Source organism: Neofelis nebulosa, chromosome 7 (genome assembly GCF_028018385.1).
Source record: "Neofelis nebulosa isolate mNeoNeb1 chromosome 7, mNeoNeb1.pri, whole genome shotgun sequence".
NCBI lineage: Eukaryota > Metazoa > Chordata > Mammalia > Carnivora > Felidae > Neofelis > Neofelis nebulosa.
Genome location: NC_080788.1, coordinates 115,321,065 through 115,339,592, shown reverse-complemented (window position 1 = coordinate 115,339,592; position 18,528 = coordinate 115,321,065). Strand labels below are relative to the sequence as shown.

Below are 18,528 nucleotides of genomic sequence, written 5' to 3'. Positions count from 1 at the left end.
CGTTCCTTGCTTAGCTAAGGATAGCATGGGAAGGAGACAGGTAAAGTCCACTGTTCCTCTCAACATCCCTCAACTTGTCTACTGAGGGCTCCACCTTCTCCTTTACCCCTGTGCAAAATTTCTATCTCCACTTATAGAGTATGTGTGCACACAACACAGCCATTGAGCTCGAGGCTACTTTAGAATGTAACTCCCATAAGGATAAACACTTACCTGTGCTTGTACATAGCTGGTGGGAATGTAAAATGATTTAGCTACTGAGGAAAACAGTATGGTAAGTCCTAAAGAGTTAAACCTAGATTTACTCTATGATCCAGCAATTCTACCCCTATGTATATACCCGAAAGAACAGAAAACAGTTACTCAAATAAATACATGTACACACAAGTTCATAGCAACACTATTCACAGTAGCCAAAAGGTGCAAACAGCCCAAATAGCCACCGTTGGTGAATGGATAAGCAAAATGCAGTATATTCGTACAACAGAATGGTACTCAGCCAGTGAAAGGGTGAAGTACTGAACTGTGCTACACTATGGGCGAACCTCGTAAATACGCTAGTGAAAGAAGCCAGACTCAAAAGGTCACATACTGTATGATTTTATTTATGTGAAATATCCAGAATAGGTAAATCCATAGAGACAGAGCACAGACTAGTAGTTTCTAGGAGCTGAGGGGAGGGGGGATTGGGGAGTATTAACTAATGGGTATAGGGTTTCCTTTAGGGGTGGTAAAAATGTTAGATATCAGTGGTGGTTGCACAATACCGTGAATGTACTCATTGCCTCTGAATTATTTACTTTTTTTTAAAATCACATTTAAAAAATTTTTTATGTTTATTTATTTTTTGAGAGAGAGAGAGCAAGCCAGGGAGGGGCAGAGAGAGAATCCCAAGCAGGCTCTATGTTGTCAGCACAGAGCCCAGCGTGGGGCTCAAACTCACCAACTGTGAAATCATGACCTGAGTTGAAACCAAGAGTCAGACGCTTAACTGACCGAGCTACCCAGGCTCCCATGTATTGTTTACTTCAATATGTTTTATGTTATGTGAATTTCACCTTGATAAAAATTACACATGTAAAAACAAACAAACAAACAAACAAACAAACATAAAAGAAAATTTGACCTTCGTGCTGCATGCACACAACCCAGCCCTTGGCCTCGCTCTCACTTCTCATGTCCTTCCTGGGGAGACTTGGGTGCCCATTCTCAGTGCCAGGGCACCAAATGGGCTTACGGTGCAGATTACTGTCAAGCTTGCTCTTGATCCCACTTCTGAGGCACATCCTCTAAAATTCCATGACTAAAGCTGAGTCTACACAGCAACAACCAAATGTTTTAGCAGAGAACAATGGGTGTGGGTGAGAACACCTTAATAGCCAGACTGTTGTTTCCCAATATTTTGTTTCTGTGGCGGTAAAGTGGATTTTCTAAGCAAGATTAATAGGTTTGTACATTTTCCTGTCTTTAAGGATTTCTACAGGCTGCAAGAAGACAAAGAACACAAGTGACAAGACACCTAGAAAAAGATGTTCAAGACCTACATGAAGCCCACCCAGGGTTCTCTTTGAAACTATTGTTTGTTGAAGTTATGGGGAATAAAGTTTACACTCCCATTATATTTGTTCCAACTTCATTTGAGGAATATGAAGAAGAAACCTTTCAATGTTGTGCTTCCAGAAGAGAGAAGATTTGGAGCTTAGAGGAGGAAAATGCCCCTATAAAAGGCACTGGGGCCATGGGGACTTCCCCATTTAACTGGGAAAGAAAGTTGGAAGTCTGATAGCTGAGTTGTCATTCATTTGGGCACCCACTCATTCACTCACTCAACTGACAACTCCATTGCCAGCAGGCAATGGGCCAGGTCACTGGCTGGAGGAGCCGCAGGGGACCAGTGTTTGTCTTTATAGCATCTGCAGCCCCGTGTGGAAGTGGGGTGGGCACACTGCGGGCGTCATGGCAATAGTGCAAGTGCTCAGACGAGGGCTGAGGGCCGTGGAGCTCCAGGAATCAGTGCAGGTGATAGGAAGAGCCCCCAGGTTAGTGACATCTGAGCCCAGAGTGGAAGGAAGAGTGAGACAGGGGACTAGCATCGCAGGCCAGTAAAGCACAGCAGCCACATTGGGCTAAAGGCATGAAAAAGGAGTGGTGTATCTGGGGAACGTGGCACATGATTATCACAAAGAGGGCTGCACACACACCCCTGGAACATGTAGGAAAGGACTGGAGTGACTGAGAGGTTGTTGCTGGAGAGGTGGGGTAGAGGATGGGTTCAGGGAGGACCCCCAAGGCTTTAACTTCATTGGTAACATTTCTCTCTCTCTCTCTCTCAAATTAATCTTTTTTTAAATTTTAGAGAGGGGGCAGAGAGGGGCAGAGGAAGGGGGGGGGAGAGAGAGAGAGAGAGAGAGAGAGAGAGAGAGAGAGAGAGAGAGAGAGAATATCTTAAGTAGGCTCCACGCTGAGCTCCAAGACTAAATTGGGTCTTGATCTCACAACGCTAGGATCATGACCTGAGCTGAAATCAAGAGTCAGATGTGCTCAATCAACTGAGCCACCCAGGCACCTCTGCATTGGTAACATCTCATTTCTTAAGCTGGGTGCTGGTGCAAGGGTGCTCTTTATGCCTTTTGTACGTGTGGAATTTTCCTAATGACTTTTCAATCTCTGTGGGAAAGCTCATGGTGCGTGGAGGCTGAGGAGCTTCTTAGCTTCCTTCCCAGTGTCATGGCTTGTAGGTTGCTGTTTTTTTATTCCCTTTGCCAAGGTTTCAGAGGCAACACCTCTACAGAAAAAGCAGGACAGAGAGCTTGACTCTCCCAGCCCTTGGGCGTGTGGTTACTGGAACCGAATGCTTCCCAACCAGGGAGGTGTGAGGAAAGAGGAATGAGTCTAAGCCCCATTTTGTGTCCTCAGGGACAGCTTACATGCCCCCTGATGGACACTGCCCCGAGTTCTTTTTCAAGTGAATTTCCCTTCAGCTACACTGTTTGCTTTTCCTGCCAGAGCATCCTGCCCCCTCCAGTGCAGCCCCGAGGAGACCCAGCCCCTGCCTTCCTGGTGTGCAGAGCTTAAAACAAGAGCCCTCTGCCCATCGGACATCCTTACCATTTCCAGCTATTGAGTGTAATCAGGTGTGCCAGGATCTGATTTCAAAGCCCAAATCCAAGGGGCTCAGAGGAATCCTTTCTCCCTGTTGCTCCAGTGGGAGACAAAGGGGACTGAACAAACAGGATATGCTGAGAGCTGCATGGACACAACCCCAGCAAGACAGGCAGGCGGGCGGGCCGTAGGAACAGGCAGTCCGTGAGCTGGGGCGTTGGCATGTGTGGTTAATCATGCCCAAGAGAAATAAGAAGCGGGACAAAAAGAACAGACACAGCCATCTATCTGACTGCCTTTCTGGATGATGGTTCCTTATAGATAGTCACACTCTTGCGGGGTCTGGAGAGTTATAGAATCCCTACTCTACTAGAAGGTCCTGACTCTGGCCATTTACCTTGCAGTTTTTCTAGAAATTGTGGGGCAGGAGAGAAGTAGAACTCGGGGATCTACAAGCAAGTCAGGACTGATGTGGGGTGCAGTTGAGAGAAGACACCCTGGCTGCAGCCCAATGTTTGGGTCCTGGTGATTCTATTTGTTTCTGTCCCTGTTTCTATCTCTTTTATCCCAGGCTCTAATTGCTGGGCTTGGGAACTTCCATCTAGTAAACTCTCTCAATCATTAACTTGAAAAAGAGTCCAAAGTGATTCCAGAGAACAGAACCCTCCTTACGAGGATATTTCCTCCTCTCCTTCCTGCCCAGTTTTATATGGAAGAAATCAGAGATTAAAATAATATTTAGCAAGATCAGATTTGAAAGCAAACATAGGTCACTGAAGGCAACAAGAGTAGGAAGCAATGTGCACTGGAACCGGAGAAGCCCTGGGGATAGGCACACCCCCTCATCAGTGGCAGAACTCAATGGTATCTGCTCCCAGTTCACCATCTTTCCGAGATACTGTCACTGGTGCTTCCAATTAGAGGTACTTGGAATATTGCCTACAGACACCTCTGGTTCTTACAGGCACTTCACATTCTGTGAATGAGGCAGGAAGCACAAATGTCCTCCAGTACACAGGGAAGTCCCACACAACTGGAGAACGATGCCAGCCTTTTACTAATAGAGCATTGGTGGAATTGGTCATTTCAGATATTCAACTCAACCTTGAGCTTCTCCGACCCAGAGTCTTTGAACATAAAACCTACAGAAAGAGGATCGGAGAGGGAGTAGCAGATTCTAAAGGACACTGTTGGTTCTGGATGAAATAAAAAGCACCTGGAAAACGAAAACCTGCATGACATCTATAGTTAATCATTGTCTCCACAGGCAACTCTGAAATGAACTCAAAAGCTTCCAAGAGAGATTTTAATCTGGCATTAAACATCAGATTTATGGAGATGCTTTCTCCTGGGGCTAAAGTTCTGGGTGCTGGAGACTCAGAGGCTGCTTCTCAGATAAAATAGTTCTGGGTATATACAAAGTTGCTTTGCCCCTATATGGTATAAATAGCTGGCATGCTAAGAATGGCTAAGAAAGAAAATCACAGCTAAGAGTGGATATGTGGAAGGCACAATGAACATGCTGGTTATAAATGATTTCTGTTTTGTAATGAGACAACATGATTAGAGCTTTTCCTTAGTTAAGTGACCAGAGTGGAAACTGAGTGGGGGTCCTTGGTGGGAATTCTAGCTACATTAAATGAACTAACTAGGGCCAGTTTGGGAAGGGGCAGGGGGACACCAGAAGACACCATCCAGATATCTCTTAAAGGGAGAGAGTTGGTGAATCCATCATTCTACTCATAAGCAAATGACCTTCACAAAGAATTTGAATTCTAGGGAGATTGTAAGCAGAAAATTGCAATGTCTTTCAGAACTCCATTTGTAATTCAAGATGAACCACTGTTAACTCTGAGGTTACCCAGCCAGGGAGGGTGGGAAAGGCAGGCCCATTAATCAAAAGGTGGCAGGAGACCCCTCCAGGTGAGCTAACTGAAAGAAGGGAGGAGATGTGCCCAGGTGGAGGAGAGAAAGCCACAAAGAAAAGAAATACCCCTTCCCTCATTTTCTGGTGTGGCCAGGAGACAGATCTGCTTGAGGGAAGCAGATGGTCTAACCTGAATTCCCTCTCAGAACCAGAGTGATTGGAGCTTGTCTGAGTAGAACTGAAATCCTTGCTCTGACATGCACTAGTCTAATGCACATGTCTAATGTTTTATGACATTAAACAAGCTAGCTAAACCTGAACTTTGGTCCCTCACTTATAAGATGGTGTTAATGGTACCTGCCTCAGAGGGTTGTTGAGGAAATAACAGATCATTTATTGATCATCCTTATTTGTGCCAGGCCTGGGATCAGAGGCTGGAGAGACAAGGGTGAAAGGGCAGACAGTTTCAGGAGATGGCTTATGGAGTGAACTGAGTACAGACACTGCCTAACATATAGTAGCTGCTCAACAAAGTCCTTACAAATTATTTCCAGCCCAGGGGTGCCTGGGTGGCTCAGTCAGTTAAGTGTCCGATTCTTGATTTTGACTCAGGTCATGATCTCATGGTTTGTGGGATGGAGCCCCACGTCAGACTCGGTGCTGACAGGGCACAGCCTGCTTGGGATTTTCCCTCTCCTCTCTCTGCCCCCCCACCCCCTTTCAAAATAAATAAATAAATAAATAAATAAACATTAAATTTTTTTTCCAGGCTAAAATTACTAGTCATGCTGTGCAGAATGAAGAGAGGGTAGATGGGCAAGGCTTTGCTGAGTGGTGATGGTGGAGCTGAGACCTGAATAACAGCAAGGATCCAGTCCTGGGGTCTGTACCCTGCCCCCTACCAATGGGGCACCTGCTGTGCACAAAGAGTTTGAGCCTGACATTACACCGCACTTTCTAGCTTCAAAAGTGACTCTACGTATTAGAACAAATGTCAGCAGTTTTCAAATTTGTTCATTGGAGCAAGAGCTATTCCATGGAGAGCCTGCAGGGATGTGAGGAGAGATTTTGAGCTCATATTCTCTTCAACTAGAGTAGTCCTTCTTTAGTTGGTTTTATACCCTGGACCTCTAAGAAAGATCCAACCTATTTATTGAGTGTCCTTAATGTGCTTGACACTGCTCTGGTGCCTGGGGCATTCGGTGAACAAATCAAAGATGCCTGGTCTCCAGAGCTCATCTTGTAGCAGAGAAGACACACCGTGAATGGTAAAAAAAAAAAAAAAAAAAAAAGAGTTATTTATTATGTTGCATGGTGATGAGTGCTTTGGGAAAGGGAAAGTGGAACAGGATGGGTGTAAGGAGAGTAGGCTGCAATTTACACAGATTAGGTCTCATGGACAGGTGACATTTTGGCAAAAAGTTAGAGAGGTAAGGGAGGTATGCCAATATCTGGGAAAGGAGATGAGGACATCAGCTATGGGACTGTCTGGGGAATATGATTCTCTCAAAGAGTTCAAAGTCCAAAGTCAGTGAGGTGAAGAGTGCTTGGTGACAGGAGGAATAACATGGAGAATGGGGTGGCCATAGCAGGTGAGCAGGGGAAGTAACAAGAGATAACATGGCAGGTGCACACTGGGTACACTGAGCTCTAAGGGACAGGGGATAGACTTTGCTTTCAGTTCGAGTGAAAAGGGAGTCACTTCAGAGTTTTGAATGGAGGAATAATAGCATGATCTAATTTAGGTCTTATAACTGGAGAATGGGTCATTGCATTAACCCAAGATCAGACCCCTGGTAAAGGTTGGAAAACCATCCACATGCATCACATGGTCATCCCCATGGCCCCCTGGGGTGAAAACTGGGCAGATTATTTCTATGCCCATTTTACACATTGGGAAATTATGACTCAGGGAGGTCACTGGGGTTCTTTGAGGGCACACACTGGAATGTGGTGGGCTGGGGAATGAAGACCTACAGCCTCCCATGACTTGGTCTCTGATGGGTTGCTGGACATCAGGGGCTGGCTGTCCACTCCAGTGTCCAGCTGAGTTCCTTGTGTCCTTGAGAACTGTTTCAGTGCAGACAAAAGACCACCTGGGTTTATTTGGTTTTTCAAAATTAGTATTTTATTTATTAAAGTTACACATTTAAAAAGCTCAGTTGTCCCTTAGGCTCTAAAGTTCACCTTACAAATTTTATTCTACTCTGTTTATAAATCACGGATTCTCAAGAAAATCTTGTAATGTCCTCACATTTCAAAAGCTCCTTCCTTGCCCTATGCCTTAACAATGAACCCAATACATTCTACTTAGCACATTCCACATCATGTATTCCACAGTAAATCATGCCAGAAAGGAAGACAGAGCACTGCTGGGGGGCTGGGGTGCAGAAGGAACTGGGCCAGACATGACTAGACCCCAGGCCTGCAGGGTGGGGCAGACTTCCTGCCAGGCACCCTGTTGCTGGGCAGGGCACTAGCGCAGAAGATTCAAGAGGCACCTGGATGAAGGAAGAAAAGGAAATGCTTTCTCTTCTTCTGTTCCCTGTCTCCTTTTTTACCTTCCCTCTGGAGAAAACTTTGTGAAGGCAAAGTTGCAGGTTGATGGGCAGAGGCTCAAGGGACAGATTTGCAGCATAGACCCTCCAAGCCCATCTCCCCTTCCCTCCACTATCCACCCCCCAAATCCACCCCCCACCCACCCCCACCCCCGTCCCCCGCCCCAGTGTATCTCTGCTTTTCTAACTCCTCTGTCCTCCCTTTGCTTCTCAGGACTCCAGTCTTTCCCTATCACTCTCCCTCCCGCTGTCTTCCTCCTCTCCCCTCCCTTCTTTGGGCCTTGGGAGCTCTCTGCCCTCCCCCCTCCTAGCGCGTCCTTCCAAACCCACACTCTTTGTTGCTGAATTCAAGGTTCTCAATACAATAAAGCTTTGATGATTGGCCCCGATTGAGAAGGAATGTCAGCTTAAATTAATGAAGGGTCTGAATAATAGAATTTTAAAGCAAAGTTTAGTTGCTTTCACATAGTAAGACATCCTTTCCAGGGAGAAGACTGTGCATTCAAATGCAGTAAAAGCTAATGCTGAGAAATGGGGCAATATGTCTTAGATTCTTTTAAATGCTTTAACAGAAAGGGCCGTCTATAATTGGCATATACTTTCTTTGTATCTGAGTGTTTTTGCTCCTAAAACCTTTCATTTTTAGCGACCGACATTTATTTTTCTCACTGAGATTTTACTGGGTTTTTCACCGATCTACCAGTTTCAACTCCTGAATCCTTTATGACAGGAGACATTTCCACATGGAAACTCTCTAAAATTTTTTGCTTTTCAATTTCGTGAGCAATACATGAACACATTCTTGTTTACAAAAAAAATAAAACCTTAGAAATAATAATAAATGAAAGTCTTATAAATAATAAAAGGATCTGTGTCCCAGTTTACATCACTTTAAGGCGGTAACAGTGTATGATCTATAACAAATTATCCTGCACAAAAATCCCTTTTCAGGGGTCCTATCCAAAAGGGAACCATCTATATCTAACTGGGTCTTGCTTTCTTGCAACAATATGGCATCCATCCCTGAGGTGGGGAAAGCCCTGAGCTCCCCCATTTGGTACCACTATGCCTCATTCCATTCCCTTTCTGTACTGCCACATCCCACCCCTGAAAGGAACACTCACCAAGATGAAACGAACACAGCAAATGTTAACAATGATTGAATCTAGATAAGCGTACTTGAGTGTTCATTATGCTATTTTCTCTGCTTTTATGAATGTTTAAAAATTCACAATAAAAAAAAAAAAAAAAAAAAGAAAAACTCACCAAATGCTAAGAATAGCAAAATAGCCAAACAATCCTTGGAAGAAGAAAAAAAAAAAAAAAAGGACTGGTTCTAGTTAATGCTATCCTCTTCTTTACAGGGATCCCAGCCTGGCGTTGAGCAAGACTGAGCCTCACTTATAGGTACAGTTACAAAAGAAGTACCTGGTGAATTTCTCAGCAACGTGCACACGTTTGTAAGCCCATCATACATATTCTCTTTTCCCCTGGGGGATAGGTTGTCCCCATTTTACAAATGAGGAAACCAAAAGGTTTGGTGTCACTACCTAATAATGCTGGCTCAGTTTCTGTTTTCTTATGAGGCAGCAGGAATTGTTCTAGGCACCTATATGTATTAACTAATTTTATTGTTATGACAACTCGGAGTTACGTGTGTAACTTGCTCAAGATTGTAAAGCTAGTAAGAAGTGGGCTGAAATTTGAACCCACGCAGTGTACTCGTGAGCTCTTAAATACCTACATCCTCATGTGATGGCATTACAGATGTCTTTCCAGTAGTCCGAGAGTGGAAATCTGGCAGCCTCCAGGGTTCACTCAGACTGCAAAGTGCTGATTTGGCCCACACAGCATTTTACAATTTTTGAATTAATTGCCATAATTTAAAGATTTATTTAAAGAAAGACTTCATCTGAAAATCCAGATTTCTTGTTCCCTTGAAAAATCAGACATGCTGGCAACTTTAGGCTGGCATCCCACGACGTAATAATTGGCTGGGTGGAACTGAGTATATACTGCCCATTTAGGTAGGGCACACTCTTTCCAGTTTGTCACATTCCCCACTACTCCCTGTTATTGCACCTGGCCTCTTTTTGCAGCTCTGTTACCTGTCTAACATGAGCATTTGAGTTTGTAACCACTGCGCTGTAAAAATCTACAACCCCAAGGAAGTAGAATGCAATGTCCACCCTGGTGGCATCAACATACTACCTAAGTCATATATTCACCCATCTGTCTATCCACCCAGCCATCTCTTAATGTTTCCAAATGTCCATCTTTTGGCTCTGCCTGTCTTAGGCACCCTCCCTACCTAGCTTAGCCATTCTCAAACTCACTGTACAGAGTCACATCTGCCATTTCTTGGTCAATGTCTACTCTTCTCCCACTCAGAAGGGCAGCGTCAGAGGATGGGAGATGATCTGTTGAGGAAAAGTTATGGCGGCTGTAATGGACTGAACTGTGTCCAACCCCCCACCCCATACCACCAAATCCGTATGTTCAAGTCCTAACTCCCAATATGAATGTGCCTGGAGATGGGCCTTTAAAGGGAGGTAATTAGGGTTAAATGAGGTCATAAGAACAGAATCCTAATCCAAGAAAGCTGGTGTCATAAGAAGAGGAAGAGACACTAGGAGTGCACACATATGAAGGACCACGTGAAGACAAAGTGAGAAAGGGCCTCTGCAAATCCAAGAGAGAGAGAGGTCTCAGGAGAAACCAAACTGACTGTCACCTTGATCTTAGACTTCCAGTCTCCAGAACTATGAGAAAATACATTTCTGTTCTTTAAACTATTCTGTGGTATTCTGTGATGGCAGCCTTAGGAGACAAATACAGCAGGAAACTATTTTTCACGTGTCCTCCACTTACCCTTCCACCTAACAAGCCCCCATCTTTTTTTCCCCCTACATAATTACCTGACACCCAAAGCCATTTGGGTTAGTTACTAAGAGAAGTTGTCAGCAATCCCAGTTAAGAAGGTCTATTATTCCTCCACTGGTGTAAACACAACCATCAGAATGGGCTGGGAGCGTGGGGAAAGTGCTGGGAAGATGCCACTAAAGAATTCTGTCAGTGAGATGCAGTCAGGACACTTCACTAAATCTCATGTACCTGAAATAGGGAGATATTGCCTGAAGTGCAAGCATAAGGAGACTCTGGAGCGGTGATGTAGACATGGAAAGTATTAGTAAAACCTAAAGTGGCTTAAGGAACATTGAGAGCTAGTTGGCTGGTTTTAGCAAGCTGGGTTTTTTTCTGGACAGTCTGAGTCCAGTTTAAACAGTGATGGTCAGAACAATTACTGTAAAATTGGCTTCATCTTAAGCCTTCCTATGGGTTTCCTCCAGGTGTTCTAGTTAGAGAGACTTCTGTTATTAACACAAAGATAGGTGGTTGCTGATTAACCCCAGAAGGGCCCAGAGGACTGGGAGAAAGCCAAAATGGCTTATGCTCCACATTTGCATCAGCTTTCAAGCTGTTGGACTGGTAATGACTGTGCAGTTGGACGGTGGTATTGGAGAGAGAGGCTGGACAAACCCCAGATGGGTTTTCAGATCCCAGGGGACAGACAATGGCAATAGATTTCAACCTCAGATTCTAAATGGAATGAACAGAGATCTGGAAGTAATCCAGAGGAACTGGCTCTAGAATCCCACAGCAGCAGGTTTAGAAACATCATCAGAACTACCTTCCTCACCAGCATAGGCTCCTAGAAACACTGCAATTTTAGTCAGTAGATAAGAGTTTGAACGAGGTTTGATGAATGATTTGATCCAAACTGGGATACCCAGAGCTCAGTAAAGGGCAGGAAAATACAGGGTTGTTTAGACTTGCCTCTAATTCACTTCTAGCCTCACTTCCACTGAAAAGAATACAGAGATACTGAAATTTGAATGTAGATGTTTGGGGTTGGCCTTTTAACCCTCTGATGAAGCATAAAGGCAATGGTCTCTAAGGAATAAAAGGCATAATTCAATTTTCCTCCTAGTCCTCTCCTTGATGTGTGAATTCAAAGCATAATTGCTCTGACTCACTTAAACCAGGGCAACACCACACAAGACCAAGCCTCCAAAAATATCACGTAGGTTTGTGAAAAATGCCGCCACTGAAGAGCTTTGGACATCTTGGGAGAACACAATCGGCAAAGACCTTATCTACACAGACTCCACCCCTTGTGTTCTAAACCTTAGTTTGAAAGTAAATTGCTTGGGACTTGAGATTCAAGAATATGGGACCAGGGCTCCATGAAGCCCGAGGGCGGGGGCCTAGGGAAATGCACACTTCTGGGATGGGAGCTAAGGATCCTTGCAGGGGTCAGAAAAAAGCTCTTCAAGATTAGCACAGCTAGACTGTCTTCCTGCTCTGCTCCATCGGGGTCCCTCCATGGAAGTTTCTCATGTTTCTACTGACGTTTGATTTTGGGAAAAGGGAAATTGTCCCAAAGATCAGAAGAAGAAAGGTACTTTGGTTCCACGATGGGAACAGGTTTTTCTTTAGCTAAGTAAGAAAGGGTTTTATTTTCATTCCTCCTTCCACACCTTCCACAGTCTTCCATATATTCTCAAATACATTTTAAGAGATCTTTCTTCCCACTCACTAGTCCTACACCTCTGTGACTGGGCACTTCAACAGGCTGAGAAGCCGGATACTGGATCAGGTGTTGGGGGATGAGAAGTAATGGGGGTTTAGGCTGTGACTGGAGATTAGGTCTACAGTGATGAGACCGGGGCCGGGGGGTGGGGCGGGGGGGGGGAAGGAAGAAGCGAGAGAGAATGAGTATCTTTGCAGCACTCCTGTTAAGGGTTCAAAGAGCACACTAGGGCCCATCCAGTCCTCGCCCCCTCACAGATCCTCTAAAGGAAGCTGCCATGCCCCCACCTTCTGCTATTAGGTAGCTACATTTATAGCTCTTCCCTCAGCCCACAGCTGACTGGCTGGCTAACGACCAATGATGTTATCTGGGACAGAACAGTAAGGCAAGCCTGAGCCAATGAGATTGTCTCTTAGGAATTTCAACTAGGAATACCAAGGAAAAAAGCCAATGGGAACTGAAGTTGAAAGGCTGAGGTATATATGGGGGAGCTTAAGAGCCCAGGATGAGCCACATGCAAGTTGAAGTCTTTCCTAAGCAGAACTACAGTCTGTAGAGTATGTCTGTTGGGAGAGGGTACCTCAGGCAGAAATACAGAGGGAAGCAGAGACTCTGAGCTAATAAGTCCCCAGGGCTGCTTCTGCTCCTAAAGGCTTTCCAATCCCAGGCCATCTATACCCTTAAATATACCTTTTCCTTTTTAACTAAGGTAACTGAGACTCTTCTCAATGAAGAGAGCCCAACAATAACAGTTTGTATGAGTTCCATGTAGGTAAGCTGAAACTGAATTACCTGGACTTTTGCTTTGGGGAGAATGAGTAGTCTGGGTCCCTTAGCAAACATGGCTACTGCCATTCCTTATTTGGAAGCATCTTGTGTACTTGAGATGAGGTTTTAGGCAGGCAGGAAATAGTATGTCCTAAATTCTCCCTTTGTTCTTATGATGTTGGGGTAGGCCAAGACTATGTTTGAATCCTGAAGAAAGGAAGTCTTGCCATCTACAAAAAGTGGGCTTGTCTGAGAAAGTTAAGTCCTTGTAAAGTTACTAAGATCCAAGCCTACAAATCTCTTAGAAGGAAGCTTTAAAACCATGACTTTTTACCTACTTAAAAGGAGCAAAGAGGTGTCCAGCCATGTTGGTTCACTAGTGAGATCTCGTGAATCATTTCTCATCTCCAATTTCAGGGCTTAGGAGGGCTAAACTGGAAGGAAAGCTGAGAGCAGCCCTTGTCAATATGAAACCCCATCTATTATGTCCACAGCCTGTTGGAAATGTCCCCCGGCAAGGCTGCCATCAGCACTTGACTGAAAACACATGGAAACAGCCCACTCAGAGCAGGAATTCATTATTGGAAGAATAATAAGGGAAAGTTTTTTTTTTTCTTCTCCTCTCTCTCTCTCTCTCTCTCTCTCTCTCTCTCTGCTGGGAGAGCTGCTTTCTGGAAAAGTCACAGGGCTTAGAGGGAATTTGAATCATGTCTGGTAATAAGAGGAGGAATGGAAGAGAAAGGGCACATTTCCAGAAGTTCTTTCATATGAAGCATGATGGTTCTGGGCAACTCAAAATTAGTTGTTCCATCTTAGATGTACTACTGAAATCAGGCCATGACTCTCTTTAACCCCTTAGCCTTTCCTGGAGTTATTAGTGTCTGATAGCTCCATGGGGAAAGTACCTAGAGTTAACTGGTTTTCTGTGGCTACACCTCTTTCAAAATGGTTGCCTGTAGACAAAAATGCCTGTAGACTAGAAAACTATTTGGTTTTCTTTCCTCAACACTAACCCATAAGTCTTCAATATGTGCTGGGTGATCTAAAGGAAAGGTATACACAAGGCATGAGTGTGAGAGAAGGAGATATGTGCCAGCTCACTGGCTATAGCATTATGTGGCAGGCATTATAAGTGTTCACTAATATCTAGTTCTCCTTCTCTTCCAAATACAGAGGAGGTCTGTACTTCCCACCTTCTTGCAGCTGGGCTTGGATGCATGACTGCTTGGCCATGAGAGCAGAAGTGATGGGTGCCATTTCTTGGGGGAAGCACTTAATTGCTAGGGTACAACCCTTCTCTCTCTTCCCCTACTGTGGCAATTGTGGAAGTACATGTTGACACTGAGATGGGATACTGAGTCATCACATGGAGGACAGCGTCCTGGGAGAGTCTCTCAGACATGCAGACTTTAAGTCACTAAGATTTCGGGGTGTTGTTTGTTTAGGCAGCAAAACCAAGTCTGTCCTGATTTATGCCCACTATTTACTGGTCTACTCCCTTCCCAGATCTGTTTGGAGCTCTGGAGAACCTGTGCTCCTTCTGAACACTGTCCTCACCAAAATTCAGAGAGGTGGGCAATGTACTTTCTCTCACACTTAGGATATTCTTTTGGGGAATGTGATGGGATCCTTCCCTCCATTTGAGCAAAAGAGGCCTCTGTTGAATTCTGTAATAGAACAAAGAAAGTCTTTTCATAGCCAAAGGACAAAAGTGATGGCGACAATATTGAAACCAAAGGAAAAACGAAAATTTCAGAAAAAATTTCAGAAAAAAAATGACACTCCCAAGTGGCTCTAAGACCACACTTTTAAGGTCTGAATCTGATCTTTTGTACTTCCTCTTGCCTTCATTCCCCTTTTACCCATTACCTAATCCTCATTCCCCATCTCCAGAATTCTCATTTGGCAATCCAGGTTTTTCCAGATAATCTTTTAAATCCCATCCCTGAGTGGCAACTTTGCTCACAACATATAACATAGAAGCCCTATGCGTAGAGTTCAGAACTTCTGGGCTAATCCAGAAATGTTCACTCTGTGGGCTGATAGGGACCATTTCACTGGGACTGCTGCCCATTAACAGAGTACCTAGGAGGCTAGCACAATTATGGGAACAAAGTTGACCTTTGACATATAAATGTATACGTACACACACATAGAAAAGAAATCAGTGAGTAGGTTCAATACAAGGTACCTCACTAGTATCTCATGGGAGGTACCAGGTTTGGCAGCTTCTCAGCTCATGAGTACCACCTGTGTCTTCTTTCTTGCAAACATTTCTTGGGGCAACTTTCCTAAGCCTGTCTCCTAATCTTTAATCATGGTCGAAAGAAAAGGAGGTAGCTATGGAGCCTCTACTAAACTCTCAGCACCGCTGCCCAGGCTTTCTGCAGTCACTCTTCCTGGTGGAGGATCAAACCACTATTATTGCTCCTGGTGATTCTTTTATTTGGAAAATATTCATGGAGTTCCTATTATGTGCATAGTATTGTGCTTAGTATTTTAGTGAATTGAGGATGACTGGGAGAAGCCGTAACACACATGAACAGAAATACTAGACAGGTGAGGGGTGAGAGAGGAAGAAGCAGGACCGAGTGGGTTCAAATCCACATTCCATCACTTTTTAGCAAGAGACTGAACTTTTCTTGCCTCATTGCTCATCTGCACAGGAGGAATGATGCAAAGTACTACTTCGTGAGACTGTTAGGATTAGGTAAGCTTTTGCATGTATAGTGTGTGTCAGACCTGCAGCAACACTTAATAAATATTGGCACAATGCAAAAATGGCACATAGGTCTGTCCTGGCAATGTGGTTTGCGGTGAAAAGCTCTGTTGGAACTCGGACCAGGAGAGTGTGGGGATTGATTTGTCAGTCACTGGGTGTAGAGCCCTGTCTTAGGGATTCCTGGTGTCGAAAAAATAGGCTCAAGGAGGAAGATGTTTATTCCTTGACATTTGGAATTGGGAGGTGTCTGCCTTGTACCTTTCTCAGACACTTTTGAGTGCCCTGTTTTAATGTGTGAACTATCCAGCTTTTCTTTCTTGGCGGGCAATAAAAGTGCAAAGAAACCAAATTAATAGTTACAGAGAATAAAATATCTTTCCCAACTTCTCAAATAGTCCTTTGATGTTTGAAATTAGCCAATTCACATAATAGGAACTCACAGGAAATGTACATTTAATCAGCTGCAAAAACTCAGCTTGCTTTTCACAAATGTTCTATTGAAGACCACAAGTTCTCAAAATGCATCTCACTCAAAGGGAGACAAATGACCACAGTCTGGAAAATCTGCCTCCGTGACCTCTTCCAGGTCTACCCAAATCCTTCTGGCCTTCCTATGCCCAGCACATTGTTTGCTCTCCAGGAACACCTTCCCTGACTCACTCCAGCTGGATCAAACATTCCCACTCTTGCCCTTGTAGCATGTGGCTTGGATATACATCCATCATGTCATTTCATTTTATTCTGTTTTATAGTATATGAGTTAGTAGGATATGAGTCTTTTCCATACCTTACAATATAGTTCTCGAGGACGAGACACATATCCTGCTCTTGTGAGCTTCACCATAGCACTTGGTATGTACTCAACAAATACTAAGTTGTTCAAAGACAGTCATTCAGTTATTCTTCACTGATCTGTACCTACTTGGTGCACAGCATTCTGGTGGGCACTGACAGGAAACATGAGATAGGATGACTTGACTGTAGACTCCAAAGCATTTAAAAACCTCTGGAGGGGGAGCAGGTACAAAATGATTCTATAGAGGACAGCTTGGGGGGTCACTAACAACTTGGGTAAGAGAGTTCCCTATGCTGGGGCACATGGGTGGCTCAGTCAGGTAAGTGTCTACCTTCAGCTGAGGTCATGAGTTAGCGGTTCGTGAGTTCGAGCCCCGTGTTGGGCTCTGTGCTGACAGCTCAGAGCCTGGAGACTGCTTCAGATTCTGTGTCTCCTTCTCTCTCTGTCCCTCCCTGGCTCATGCTGTCTCTCTCTCTCTCTCTCTCTCTCTCTCTCTCTCTCTCAAAGATAAATAAACAATAATAAAAAGAGAGAGAGAGAGGTCCCCATGCCAAAGGCGGGAAGATTTGATGCCTGGCTTTGAAGGAGTCGTAGCCTCAAGGCCTTGTACTGAACCTAGCCTTGAAGCTTTGGTTGGAAACTTCATGACAGTAGGAGGGCTTAGGCTGGGTGTTCTGCTGGAAACAACTAAATTATCCTATGGGTCACCAATTGGTTTATTTGCTAATTGACTGGCCCAGCTTTGGGCTTTAAATCCAAAGAACTCATTTCATCCTTTATTAAATACTGCATGAATCTCACTCTTTGTTCTGCAAGGCTATACACAATATACTAGTGAAACTTGAATTTGCACCACAATGGTTGTGCCACTAATGACCTTCCAAATGCCACTAATACCATACATGTTCCGCTTCTCAGTTGGATCCGAACCTGTCAGTGAATTCTGAGCCCATTGACCTCCCTCTGACACAAGAGCAGACCCCCACTCCCATGCCCGCCCCCAGCCTCCCCATCTTTCCATGATTTCACTTCTGAATCAGTTACTCTTTGGAGACCCCAATTCCTTTACACCCACTCTTTTTACATGGTGGACAATACTTTATTCGGAAATGTTCCCTCCTGTAATTACAAATCCTGTTAGTCATCCTCCTCCTCTCCCCAGGGGGATTGTGGGCTTTAATTAATTAACGTGGCTAAACCGCTTTGAGGTGCCTGGTTGAAAGGTGCTATATAAGTGCAAATTATTATTATTACGGCTGTTGACATCCCATGGCGCAAAGCCTTCAGCCCTATGCATCTAGAGACCTGAACAAAGGCTTCTTCATCCTCACCTTCCCTGCTAGGTCTGAGATGGCTGGCTCAAGGGTATGGGGGCAAATCTGTTACCGTATCAACATCAATCAACTAATTAATCCCCATTATGCTGGCTTCCTGTCCTTCTTCCAAGCAGCACCATCCTGTTTCATTTCACAAATCGTGCCCCCATCAGCTCTAGACAAAGGTCATAGTGTCCCTTATGGCCTCTGTTGGCCTAAAGGAGAAAAAAAAAAAGAGAGAGAGAGGGAGAGAAAGTCAGTTTGAAAAAAACAAAACAAAACAAAACTGTGTTGTCATGAAATGCACTAACTTCTCACTAGTAGTCTAAACAAAACTTTCCTTCCAGCTGTATTCCTCTTACATACATACCTGTCTATTACCTAGGGAGCCAACAGCCTCACAAACCAGGGATACCCAGAAACACAGCATCGGTGTGGGGTAAGGTCCCGCAGCCCTGGCTTGACTGCTGATGGCTACAGACAAAAGCCCTCTCTGGGCTGGGTGGGAAGAGGTCATCCAGAGAAGTGGGAGCCCCTCTTCAGCTTCTTCCACTCGCTCTCAGGTTTCCCCTGAGAAAGCCAGTTGCCATCAGTAGCCAGGAAGCCCTCACAAAGACAGGGGACCATGATTTAGATGTTTTGTGCTGCACCTAGCAAACCTCAGCCCTTAACAAATGCCCAGTGCTTCCACTGTGATGGTAGCCATTGAAAGCAGCCCTGTGGGGGAGATGTGGCCTCTCGAAGGGACGCTGCTGACCAAAATGCTCCTTACAAGGTTGTGCCTCAGACCCTTTGTTAGCGTGGA

At 44.6% G+C, this 18,528-nt stretch overlaps 1 protein-coding gene and 1 long non-coding RNA gene across 5 annotated transcripts in view; one reads left to right on the top strand and one right to left on the bottom strand.

The window, feature by feature from the left end:
- Nucleotides 1-1,619, top strand: part of LOC131517392 (uncharacterized) — a 14,296-nt gene extending 12,677 nt beyond the window's left edge. Inside the window, exon 3 of the long non-coding RNA XR_009264571.1 lies at nt 1,473-1,619. This is a non-coding gene — a long non-coding RNA (uncharacterized LOC131517392). The remainder of the gene's footprint in view (nt 1-1,472) is intronic.
- Nucleotides 1-18,528, bottom strand: part of RAD51B (RAD51 paralog B) — a 644,260-nt gene that overhangs the window by 51,289 nt on the left and 574,443 nt on the right. The window contains exon 12 of one of the 4 annotated variants that reach the window (XM_058739441.1): nt 17,493-17,938. The exons of the other annotated variants lie outside the window; for them this stretch is intronic. Coding sequence (XP_058595424.1) covers nt 17,922-17,938 — 17 coding nt within the window. The 3' untranslated portion in view covers nt 17,493-17,921. Of the gene's footprint in view, nt 1-17,492; nt 17,939-18,528 lie in introns of those variants that run through there. 4 annotated transcript variants of the gene reach the window in all.